General features: G+C 40.3%; 1 protein-coding gene across 1 annotated transcript in view; it reads left to right on the plus strand.

Moving 5' to 3' along the window:
- The window catches only part of grin2ca (glutamate receptor, ionotropic, N-methyl D-aspartate 2Ca), a 97,758-nt gene that overhangs the window by 29,435 nt on the left and 55,116 nt on the right, over nt 1–13,207 (plus strand). The window contains exon 2 of the mRNA XM_034710605.1: nt 3,929–4,530. Coding sequence (XP_034566496.1) covers nt 3,929–4,530 — 602 coding nt within the window. The remainder of the gene's footprint in view (nt 1–3,928; nt 4,531–13,207) is intronic.

A 13,207-nucleotide genomic window follows, 5' to 3' on the forward strand; every position in this document is an offset into this window, starting at 1 on the left:
CAAAAATTCCCCCCAAAATATAACTTTAAAAGCTTCTGAAGTTGTATAAAATATTTGTTTCATGTTTCAGAATCAAAACTTGTCAATTTCTAACACAGTTTAATTACTATAATCATTGTTTTTCTATTTTGAGTTAAATTGAAGCTTAAAAGCTGTACTGCTTCTGGTGATAGAAATAGCATCCAGGTGAGAAATGGTTAATCCAAATCACTGCCTTCATTAGCTGCTTTACTGTGTGGGGATATAACAGGAGAAGTCTGAGAAAACAAGAGCAGTGGCGAGTGAAACAAGGCAACAGAACAAAGCAAATGTTTTCCAGGGGCGTTAGCACGGTTACAGTCAAAGGCACAAAGTCAGAGGATTTAGCCGTGACGTCTGAAACTGTAAGAAGCTCATACATCACAAGAGCGCTGAACTTCTCCCAAGGACAACAGGGAGACAGGCTGAATAAGATCACAGGCATGTTTGCTGTCTCAGGATACCTGACCCCCCCTCAAATCCTCCACTCTGAGGGCCCCACAGATCAGGATGGTGGAGTTTTTTCTCCAGAGAGGGGAGGGCGAGGAGGGGGCCACCTACCTATCAGCCTGATGGTGGGATAGAGAGTCAAAACTCAAATATCAAAGCAGACCAGGAGCAGAGAGAAGTTTTTAAAAAGTCAGTTCAAGATAAATAACTAAACCTTATTTGCACATCACAGTCTAATCTCTTCACACACTGCGTCACATTGATGTGGAGCTCCTCAAATGATTCACCGTTAAACAATGATGTTTGTTTTGCAGAGCGACGTGGCACAGTAAAGACAAAGAGGAGTAATTGGAATGTGCTGAAGGATAAATGATCTCTGATTAAACTAATATGTAGAGGAGCATCCATCCATCACTGTCACCTTAATTATGATGCGCTGGTTTAATAAGAGCAAAGAGAGAAGATGTTGGCCGAGACAACTCATGAGAAGACTTTTAGAGGATGTTTTACTACACTTTAAACTCCTTAGAGGATACACCATCAAAACAGGAGCTGGAATTCAAAAGTTACCCAAGTTTATTACTGATTTATGCTGATATGAGTTATGTGCCTCTTATTAATAAAACTTACTGCAGTAATTACAAATCTATTGCACTGCTATGTTTATTTTTGCCTTTATGGATTGGACAGCTGAAGAGATTGACAATGCTGGGAGTCCAGAATAAAGGTTGTCATGCAGCAAAGAGTTGAGATTGGGAGAAAATAAAATACAATCATTAAAATAAAATCAGATAAATACTAAAAGGATAAAATAAAAAGTACAATCATTAAAACAAAAAAATAAAATGAGATCTGAAAAAAATAATAAAAACAAAATAAAATCTTTCAAAAATATGATTAATGCTAGAAAAATAAAATAGAAATTATATAAAGTCATCATTATAAAATCAATAAAATAAGATCAGATAAATACCAAAAAATGAAAGTCATTAGATAAATACTAAAAAGATAAAATAAAATTTTTAAAATTAAATCAGTAAAATAATGAATATCAGAAAAATAAAATACAAATAATATAAAATCATCAAAAAATCTGATTAATTATAGAAAAATAAAAGATAAATAAAACAAAATCACCACTATAAAATCAATAAAATGAGATCAATTAATTACCAGAAAAATTCAATTAAAAACGATAAAATAAAATCTGATAAATAAAATCAGATAAATACTAAAAAGATAAAATAAAAAGTACAATCATTAAAACAAAAAAAATAAAATGAGATCTGATGAATATCAGAAAAAAAGAATAAAACAAAATAAAATCTTTCAAAAATATGATTAATGCTAGAAAAATAAAATAGAAATTCTATAAAATCATCATTATAAAATCAATAAAATAATATCAGATAAATACCAAAAAATAAAAGTCATTAGATAAAAACTAAAAAGATAAAATAAAATTGTTAAAATTAATCAGTAAAATAATGAATATCAGAAAAATAAAATACAAATAATATAAAATCATTTAAAAAATCTGATTAATTCTAGAAAATAAAAGATAAATAAAACAAAATCACCACTATAAAATCAATAAAATGAGATCAATTAATTACCAGAAAATTTTAATTGAAATCCAAAAAATTAAATCTGATAAATATAAAAAAAAACATAAAATAAATTTAAAATGATGCTAAAACAATGGTAATAATGCAGTCCATGGCTAAAAGTTTAAAATGCCAGATTAAAAAGGTAAAAGGCTTAAAGCTGGGGTTGGTAATCAGATTTAGATACACTTTTTGTTATACTGGTTAAAATGATCTTTATGTCCTGATGGCAATCATTACATGATGTGTTCCTAAAAAAGAGTGAAAAAAAACTGCTATCTACAGCCGGAGTAAACCTGGGAAAACCCTAACCAATCACCGTTTTTTGGTTCCCCAAATTTTAAACCAATCAAATCCCGTCCAGCCGTCCTGCCCTCCTCCTGTGCGTACATTTCCCCGGCGTGCACTCCTCCGAGTCCCCGTCTCCTGCCTCTACTTCCCCTGACTCTATTTACTGCCCCTCTCGCTCGACCTCGGGCCTGTCCCCTCTGACCTGATGAGGTGCTTTGCTCAGGACTGTAGTCCGGATCAGAGTCTAAAAAGCTCTCACCAACAAGCAGAATAATTAATGACGTTCAGTAAGTCCTACAGAAAATATATATTTATTGTAGTGATGACGAGCCGATTGGTGAACACGTTGAGCTTTAATATCCGGTCACTGTCGGCCGTGATCACGCCAACCAACAAAGCAACAATCAAAGTTTGAATGAATGAAGAACTTCTCCTCTTGTCTCTCCTCTCTCCCACTCGCACACTCTACACCTCTCCTGATGCCTTCACTGACCGTCAACACTGTAGGAATTAAGAGCTTCTACACATGAGACACATGAGAAACATTTAAAAGGAAAGCATTCCAGGACCTCAGTGATCGAGGACAAGAGCTCTGTGATGTTTGGAGGAGTGAGGCTAGTTAAGAGATTTAAAAACCAAGCAAAATAACTTTAAAAAGTTTTAAACTCTGTCAGAAATGTTTTGAACGAGTTGCAGTTTTCTAAGAGATTTTTTTGGAAACCAGTAAAAAGGGAGTTACAATAATCAATGTGCATGGTGAGCAGTTTGGGGGTTAGGTGTCATGTCTGAGGACACTTCAGCACACAGGTTAAAAATTAGGGGAAGTTTATCAAGTGAGGTGTCTGAAAATGAACACACTGAAGTTTTAAGCTACCATATAAATTCTCAAACCTACTATTAATTGTTATATTTAAGGCTCAATACTGAATCAAAGGTGGCTTTTATCGCAGGTGTCTCAGATAAATGATTGGAAAGCGTTCATTTTAAACACAACCTTTACTGCACCTTCAAGTGTAAAGACTATACAACACTGATTTAATGAAACTTTCAAAGAATAAGTGCTACATGCATCAAGAAGCTGCAAAGTCTTTTTTCCCTCCTCTCCATCTTTTTCCTTAATAAAACAGTAAAACAGAAAAGCATCCTCATTCCTCTCTCAAGGTCGCCGTATTTGCAGAAAAGACAGATGAAACGCAGAGCGGGCGCCGGCCACCCTGATAGTGCTATCCCTCTGAATTTGCAAGTATGGATGACGGCCAGTGTTTGCGCTGCAAAAGTGAGACATGTGAGTTTAAGTGATGAATGAGTGTGAGGCCCCCCGGAGGAGCAGAAGAAAGCAGGGAGCACTTAGATTGTCGCTTCTCTATGTGGGATTTATCTGTATGTTAATTATGTGTGTATGTATGTTTCCTCATAGGTATAAAGAGGGTCCTCCAGGGTTCAGCTTGCACATTATACTAATTGAATTAAGACCTATCACTGTCGCTTGTTAGTAAAGCAGATTGCATGCAATGGGTTAACAAACCATAAAGGTCTCATGCACATCTTTGTGTTTCCTCCAGGGTGAAGGCTCCAACTTCCTCCAGCTGGGCTCCTCCATCGAGCAGCAGATCAACGGCATGTTCAAGGTGATGGAGGAGTACAACTGGGACAGCTTCGTAGTCATAACCAGCCTCTACCCGGGCTACGAAACCTACGTGGATTACGTCAAGTCTTTCACAGACACCAGCTACTTCATGTGGGATCTGCAGGACGTTCTGACCTTTGACATGTCTGCCGACGGCATGAACGACATCAGAGCGCGGAGGCTGCTGCAGCAGATCGATGCCCAGGTGCTCTTAGTGTACTGCTCCCACGAAGAGGCTCAGTACCTCTTCAGCATGGCGACCGAGGCCGGATTAGTAGGGCCAGGTTACATCTGGATTATCCCCAGCCTGGCAGTGGGGAACCCTGACATCCCACCGCCTGACAGCTTCCCCGTGGGGCTCATCAGCATCATCACAGACCGCTGGAGGATGAGTCTGAGGAAGAGGGTGAGAGACGGGGTGGCTATCGTGGTGAAAGGTGTGCAAAGCTTCAGGAAACAGAGAGGCTTTGTTCCCGAGGGACACAGTGACTGTCACAACCCTGTCAAGCCCGTCACGTCTAATGACACGCTGTTCAGGTAAGCTCATATGTTGGGAACCAGAGAACGATGTTGCACAAGTTTGAGAGGTGGATTGGTTTTACTTTAGGAATCAGTGTACCAACAAGTTTTCTTCTGACACGTAATCATGCATTCGTTTTGTGGACTCTGAGGTGCTTATTCAGAGGCTTTTGGAGATGCTGCTGACTGTTTATTTATTGGAAACCTCAAAGGTTCCAACTCTGATTCCAAAGCTACCACAAAATTTATACTCCCTTTCAGAAATGCATAATCTTGGGGCACCATTGGCCCAGCAGTCTAAGCTCATTCCCCATATACAGAGGCTACAGTCCTAATAGCAGCAGTCGCAGGCTCCACTCCCAGCCTCTACCATTTGCTGCATTTCTTCTCTCACTCGCTACTCCCCACATGTCCTGTCTCTCTCCAGCTTTCCTATCCAAAAAGAGGCAAAAGATTTCCAAAAACACATAACTAAAAAGAAAAATCTTGCCACATATCCTCCTGATGTCACAACAACTGCAGCAACTTTGAGCTCTAGATTAAGGGTTCCCAAACCTTTTGGGCTGTGACCCCCAAAATATAGGTGCCAAAGACTCACAACCCCCATTGTCCCTGGATATAATCAAATGCTGCTTCATACTTCCTTTAATTGGTCTGCAGAAAATTAGCCTAGGTACATGCACATGTGGCCATGTGTCCTGTGCTGTTAGGAATTAGCCGCTGCTACTGATGCTTTTGCTAATTAACTGTAGAGTAACCCTAACTGAAGAGTCTAAAGAAAGGCAGAAAACTAATGAAGAAATGTATTTGTCAGGCTTTATTTCTAAATGAATTACTTTAAAATATATATATTTGCAGTAATGCCAACATATGAATTTTTAGATTACTTAAAAATCTTGCAATACCCAATTAGTGTCTGGCAACCGCAACTCTGGGAACCCCTGCTCTAGATGACACTCTTAAAAACGCTGCTGCCCCTGCTCAGTTTTGAAAATTTGGGGGGTAGTGTCGAAGGGTGTAATGGCAGAAAAAGAAATGGAAATGATGACAGAGACTTACATGTTCCCTGTCACAAAGCATACTTTCATACCCACACGCTTGACAAGCTGAGGAGGGTTAGAGGAGAATAAGCGATAGAGGGAGCGGTGATAGTGATGAGACGAGTAATAGTAGCTGTTGGCGCTGGAGTCCAGCACGTCCAACACGGTTCCTCCAATGAGAGCTCAGATCTTCTTGCTGTACTCTAATGGTTTTGAAGCAGATCTTAACGGTAGAGTTTCACAGAGAGACCAAAAACCAGCAGGTATGGTCATGTGATCTGGTTTTTAATGCATGTCACTGTGGACAGAAATAAGTTCTGACTTCCTGTAAAGGCAGTTATTTGGGTGTGATTTCACCCCCTGGACTTTGTTATTTTAAAGCCTTGTTTATTCAGCTATTTAGTAGCGTTCCTTCTCTGGCATTTACAACATAACAGACTCTGTTGATGATGATTTGGTCGTCTCCCCGTTCCTAATATACATGCAAAAGCATACACAGGAGGTAGTGAGTTATCATCCAAGCAAAGACTGTGCTAACATTTAGAAAAGCAGCCCACAGGGACGTCAGACGGTGCTTACAACAAGAGTGAGTAACACGGTGAAGTCGGTCCCAGTGGAAAAAAACTTTGCAGAGGCTTAATGTTAATGATGTTCATGGTAAAAAGTGGAAATGGACCGCTGTAACTTAAGACAGTCTCACGTATACTCAATGGTGTCTCATTAGTTGTGTTCAAGTACACACAGAGGATAATTTGTTTGAAATAGGACCCCTGAGTGTTATTAAAACTCGCTTGATGGGACTCTGTCTGTGGCTGAGCGAGATGAAGCAAATCAAAAGGACAAAAAGGACTGACAGTCATTTCATTTTCATCCCTTAAATGACCGCGTCCTCATACCCGATCAAGAATATATATCTGCATGTCATCCTGCAGAGTCCAATTAAAGCATGTCAGCTCAAAGTGCAGATTTTTTTACCACTGACATGCTCAGGTTGATTTTCGATGTGTCCAGCGACATTCCCAACAGGGAACCTCGTGGTTAAAGAATCAGATGCTTCTTTAAAAACCACCTCGAAATGGTTTCTTCCATGCCACCAGACTTCACTGACAATGCAGTGTCGACATTGCAGAAGGTTGAAGTTAAATGTCTGCAAGTTGTGGGAAATACAAATATTCAAATAAATTCAAAGCTTGATCTGAAAAGGGCAACTAGACTTGGTAGAAATCTTTGAAGACGTCCCCTCCAAAAGGCTTCTTCAGTTCTGACCAGACTGGGGAAGTGCTAGAATATATAAGACTCTAACACTAGTGGGTGTGTTTAGGTAGGTAGGTAGGTAGGTAGGTAGGTAGGTAGGTAGGTAGGTAGGTAGGTAGGTAGGTAGGTAGGTAGGTAGGTAGGTAGGTAGGTAGGTAGTTAGGTGGTTCTTGAGCCTGGTGGGATAGCTCAGGGGTTTCCATCCCCCCTTTTCTATCCATGGATGGATCTGTGGTGGAAGGAGGTGCGGGGAGGCAAAGGACTCAAGAGTTGACAGGATACTGTGGACCAAGGCACCAAAATAAATACATAAAGAAATATAGAGGGTGTGTTCAGGTAGTCCCAATGGGTCCTAAGTAGAGTTGTCATCCTAGTCCCTGACAGTTGTTAGATGAACACCTGACAGTCGTTCTAGACCAATGGTATGAAAGAGGGGTCAAGGAAGCCATCTATGTTAAACCTGAACATCCTTCTCTTAACAGAGGAGGTGGTATAAGACACCATTTGTCTCCAACATACAACACTGTCTTGAATTGTCTTTCAAAACAAGCAAGGCCACACTCATACCAGAGATCATGTGACCCTAACGGCCCACGACTTGCAGGAACTAAGCTAACAACTGCCAAGAAGGTCCTGAACGACTGTCATGGACTAGGATAACACCCTTACAAAGGACCCATTTTGGCTACTTGAACACATCCATGACTGTTAGAGGCTTAGCTCTTCCCCAGTCTGCTCAGAACCAAGCGGCAACCTCCGGTCTCAAAACATGAAGCCAATGTGGAAGTGTTATAAACTGCAGTTCATTGAGCATCCACTTGAGGTTGGCTGCAGAAACACCGGAAACCACATACACACCAATTCAAAGAAGGCAATCTTTGCAGCAGAAATAAACATGTTTACAGCCTGGTTAAAAAATGGCTTAGGTCTGAAGAGCTAATTTCTCTATCAGGAGGTATTGCATAGCTGTTGGCTAGGAGGCTCAAAGCCCACCTCTTTAACTCACACTAGCTCACCAGCAGTTAAGTTGAGTTCAGCATTTCCAATATGGCTCCTGCCGACGATTGGCTTCAAAACAGCGCGTCAAAAACAGATGGGGGACTTCACGGACACTACATCCATTATTTATACAGTCTATGGTTGGAATTGAGGAAGCCTTTCAGAGGAGAGGTGAAACATCCTCAAGAATTTCTACCAAGTCCAGTTGCCCTTTTCAGATCAGGCTTTGAATTACCATGACCTGATCGAGGCAGGATCCTGTGTTCTGAGGTCTTTTTTCCCCCCCAGTGGAGTATGGTTGCTTTGAAGAGAGCAACTATTGGAGGTTTAAAAACACACTTTCTAAAACTTAAGGTCTATCTTAATGGCAATTTTTTGGTTCTGTCATTTAACCCTTTTTTTTGGCCACTTCAATGATAAGGAACAAGCAAAGTGACACTGCAAAAACCTCAAAACCAATCAAGCGTTTTTATCTAATTTCTAGTTTTAAAAAGTCATATTTAACTTTATACAACTCCAGGTGAACGCATTTTTCAAGATTTTACAAGACAGAATTAAGACCTTAAATTAAATATGAAATAATCCAACCAATCCTTAAATTACTCTTGATTAAAAATAACCATAATCTGTCAAGAAACGTTACCACAGATATTGTCAAGTATCTAAAAAGCCAGTGCAGCCAGTTTTTCTGCAGAGGGGATCTCTTACTTTTCCAGTCGTTACTTTTTTTTGCATGACCTCACCCTGTTTTGAACAAGCAGGTATCAAAGAGGGAATAACTGTTGTCTTTAATGACTGATAAATCACATTGACACAACAGTAATGGCTCTCACTTCCTGGCCAAAAGAGGTTAACAGCCGTTTATTTATTCATGACTTCCCATCTGTTTGGTGTTTTTGAAGAACATTTTATGGCGGCTGTCACTTAGCCAAACTGTGCCCTATGCTCACTGCCATCTACCCCCCTTCCGCTCAGCACTATATCTCCTGCGGACTGTCAGCGAGCGAGTTAGAGGGTTGGACTTTTGATTTAAAGCATGCCCAAAAGAGCAATCAGTGTCACAGAACATGGAGCAAAGCCGAACAGCAAAGGGAAGAGCCAGAACAAAAGTGCTCCAGCTTTGGGTTTTGGCTCACATGAAGCAAGGTCATTCAGGGAGATTAGAGGAGTTGTGTGGAAATGTCTGTGTTGTAGTTCATGGGCTGATTGCAGGACATCAAGCGCTGACTGTGTGTAAAGATGCATGCATGTCCTCATTAAAAAGTGAAGCCAGAGTACCCTGCACGATGGCCGAGACATATTCAATCAATCAGACTTTATTTATAAAGCGCTTTTCATACAATGAAATTGTAACATAAAGTGCTGTACGTAAAAATAACTTAAAATAGAATACATTTTAAAAAAGAGATATATAAAAATAAAAAGAACCCCCCATTCTAATCCCAACTCAGCCCCGACCCCAAACCCACCCACAATCCTAAGGTTAAGAACACAATATATGGGGTGCTGGTGGCCTAGCGGTCTAAGTGCCCCACATACAGAGGCCACAGTCCTCGTCGCGGGGGTCGCCGGCTCGATTCCCGGCTGGTTGACCATTTCCTGCATGTCTTCCCCCGCTCTCTACTCCCAACATTTCCTGTCTCTCTTAAGCTGTCCTATAAAATGAAGGCAAAAAGGCAAAAAATTTTCATTTTAAAGAACACAATATATGCAACAATAATAATTCTAACAATGAAAATCAAATAAATAAATTAAAAATAAAAAGAAGTTGTTTAAAAAACTTAGGAAATGCTCTTATGATATCTTGATGAGAGGTAAAATAAAATAAAGATGTTAAAACTCAACACAGGAAATTAAACTCACCAAAATAAAACACATTTCTGAGATAATAAAACACTAAAATATTAAACCATTAAAAGAAAATAAGATGCTATACTTAAAAAAATACAATTAATCAATACATAAATAAAATAGAATAAAAGTGACTAAAATTTGAACTAGATAATAAATAGATAGATAATAAAATAATTAATAAATAAAACTGTTATGAGAATGAATGAAAGTCAGTTAAAAGCAATACTCAAAGGTAGGTCCACTACCCGAAGACCTGAGGGCTCTCACTGGCTCATATGATAAAATCAAATCTGACAAATAAGAAGGGCCAAGACCATTAAAGCTGAGGTTGGCAGTCTCGGAAAACTAGCATGAATTTGAATGTAGCTTTTCCTCAGGACTCCGTCTAACCCCTCCCCTCCTCCCTCAGAGCTCCTCCAAAACAACGCCCCCCCCCCCTGGTCACATGCACGAGCGCCGCTGACTTGCGACCATATGATGGTGACTGATTCAAAACCGGACCTCACCACCAAAACATGATCATAGTGAAAGTTAAAAACACAAACAAACATGGCTGCTGTTAGCACTCACAACTGTCATTCTAGCATTATCCAGTTGTACTGGTGACACGAGATCAGGAGAAAAGTTATAACACATATATAATACTGTAACAACTCTACTGTTTGTTAAACGTGTTCAGTGTAGATGCTCTTAATTCCTACAGTGTTGACAGTCAGTGAAGGCATCAGGAGAGGTGTAGAGTGTGTGAGCTGGAGAGAGGAGAGACAAGAGGAGAAGTTTTTCATTCATTCAAACATTGATTGTTGTTTTGTTGGTTGTCGTGATCACGGCCGACAGTGACCGGTTATTAAAACTAAACGTGTTCACGAATCGGCTCGTCATCCCTACAGCGTCCGGACAGACGCTACAATACATATACATTTTCTGTAGGATTTAGTAAATGTCATTAATTCTTCTGCTTGTCAGAGCCCCCGTGGTGAGAGCTTTTTAGACTCTGATCCGGACTACAGTCCTGAGCAAAGCACCTCATCAGGTCAGAGGGGACAGGCCCGAGGTCGAGCGAGAGGGGCAGTCAGTAGAGTCAGGGGAAGCAGAGGCAGCAGACGGGGACTCAGAGTGCACGCCGGGGAAATGTACGTGCAGGAGGCGGGCAGAACGGCAGGACGGGATTTGATTGGTTTAAAATTTTGGCACCCAAAAAACGGTGATTGGTTGGTGTTTTCCCAGGTTTACTCCGGCTGTAGATAGCAGCTTTTCTTCACTCTTTTTTAAGAACACATTATGTATTGATGTCATCAGGACATAAAGATCATTTTAACCAGTATAACAAAAAGTGTATCTAAATCTGATTACCAGCTTTAAGAGATTTAAAAACCAATTTAATAATCTTAAAATCTATTCTAAAAGATAAATTGAATATTGTGCTGATGGCGTCATTTAGAGGTAGAGTCTGTGCGTTAGGGATTGGCTGGTGGAGCCACGTTGTTCATGTCCTACCCCTCCTTCTACCCAAAAGAGAAAAGAAGGGAAAAGACTTTGTAATAAGATGTTTCTTTAAAGCCTGGTTTCTGTCATTTTTGTTTGTTCTTTTCATTTTATTTTAATTCCTTAGAGTGACCCATGTTCCATCTGTTAACATGGAAAAAGCAGGCTTTATGAACGACACTGCACTCCAGTCAGCAATAGTAAACGTTGTGGTGTCACTTTTGGGGCTGTCATGTCAGCCATCTGTTCATAAAGCATCATCAGACACTCCTCTTAAATAATGAAACAATGATACGAGTGGTTTTCCTTCGCATTCTCCAAAGCCACATGGAGACAACTTTTCCTTATTGTTAGCCCAAAATGTTCTGTGAAGAAACAGAAGATCTTGGACGTTATCTCAGTCTTTGATACTGTAAAAAAAAACCTCCTTTTAGACTTCCTAAACCCAGCAGGCATGATTTAAGCAGAAGCAGCTCTTTTTCAGAACAATGAAGGTCAGCCTGAAAGAACAGAGCACTTTCTATTAACTTTATAGTTGGCTATCTCTTCTCTTTCTTCACTTCAAACATGAACATCCCCCTCGGTTCTCAGACTCGGCCGCTCTTGATTGGAGATCTTTTCAAACAAGCTTTGATAATGAGTCAGCTCACCTGTTAATGGGATTATTGCAGATTACCAGATTAAATAGGCTTTTCACACAGACGGAGCTGAAGGCCATTCTCCTCCCAGCAGGCTTTCATCACCTCGGCTGGTATGACAGCTGAGGTGAGAGAGCAGCTCCACAGGTTTAATAAAACAGGATGTAAGGGATGAAATGCTGGAATCAAAAGGAGGCCGTTAACGGTTTTCTGTCCCTATTGTGTCATCTTTTCAGAAACTGATGGGATAACGGTTTTCTGTCCCTTTTGTGTGGTATTTTTAGAAACTGATGGAGGAAACTATTTTTCTGTTTGAGGCATTTTTTTTACAATAAAGACTCAGTGACCTGGACAGAAACATGGATGCTTTTCCAACAACCAGGGAATGAAATCTACAGCTAGATTAACAGATCCAATTTGAATGAAAAGAACATTTTTCCACATCTATATTCATATACTGTCATGCTCAAGACAAAGAACTCACATAATGTGTAAATAAAGAGGCCTCTGCATCTTTTCTGTAGCCCAACTCCTGGAAACAGCTTGTACAAGGCGATTTTAACTCAATTGATGACATAACATCAGGAGTAATTTCCATAGGCATGAAAACCATTCCCCCAAATATTAATGCACCACTCAGAGACATGCCTTTGTGACCATGCGGCAACCTCTGGTCTCAAAATATGAAGCCCATGTGGAAGTGTTAGAAACTGTAGTTCATTGAGCGTCCACTCGAGACTGGCTGCAGAAACACTGGAAACCACATAGACACCAATACAAAGAAGACAATCTTTACAGCCTGGTACAAAAGACGAGTGTAGTCTGGGGGAGGGGGGGTGAATTTTTTCATTACACTGTAATTTCAAAGATATTCCAATGAGAGGCACAGCTGACTTGACTGACGGGCGGGAACACTGTAGCTGTTGGCTAGGAGGCTCAAAGCCCGCCTCTTTATGTCACAATCGTCAACAGCAGCAATACGGCTCCTGTCGACGATTGGACTCACAACAGCGCTTCAGAAACAGATGGGTGATGTCACGAATGCCTACGTACATATTTGATACAGGCTTTGGTTACAAAGTCCAGTTCCACACGAAACGCAAGAACTCCAATTTCAACTTACCACACAGAGGCATGCTGTTGTGACTGTCTGCAACCCTTAAAAGTTGCCTCTTCCTGTTCAGGGTCAGAATCAGGATCATTTGTGCAATGTGCTAACATGGATTCTTCTGGAGCACTCGCCATTTATATTTTGGTGTTTTTCCGCCTCTGCATCTATCTGCACATTAATCCAATATGAGCATTGCACCTCGCAGTGTTTAGCTAGTTAATGCGGCGAGGAAAAACTTCCTTTTAACAGGCAGAAACCTCGAGCAGAACCAGACTCATGTTAGACACACATCTGCTGAGACCGAGTTGGGTCTT

This window comes from Notolabrus celidotus, chromosome 20, assembly GCF_009762535.1.
Source record: "Notolabrus celidotus isolate fNotCel1 chromosome 20, fNotCel1.pri, whole genome shotgun sequence".
NCBI lineage: Eukaryota > Metazoa > Chordata > Actinopteri > Labriformes > Labridae > Notolabrus > Notolabrus celidotus.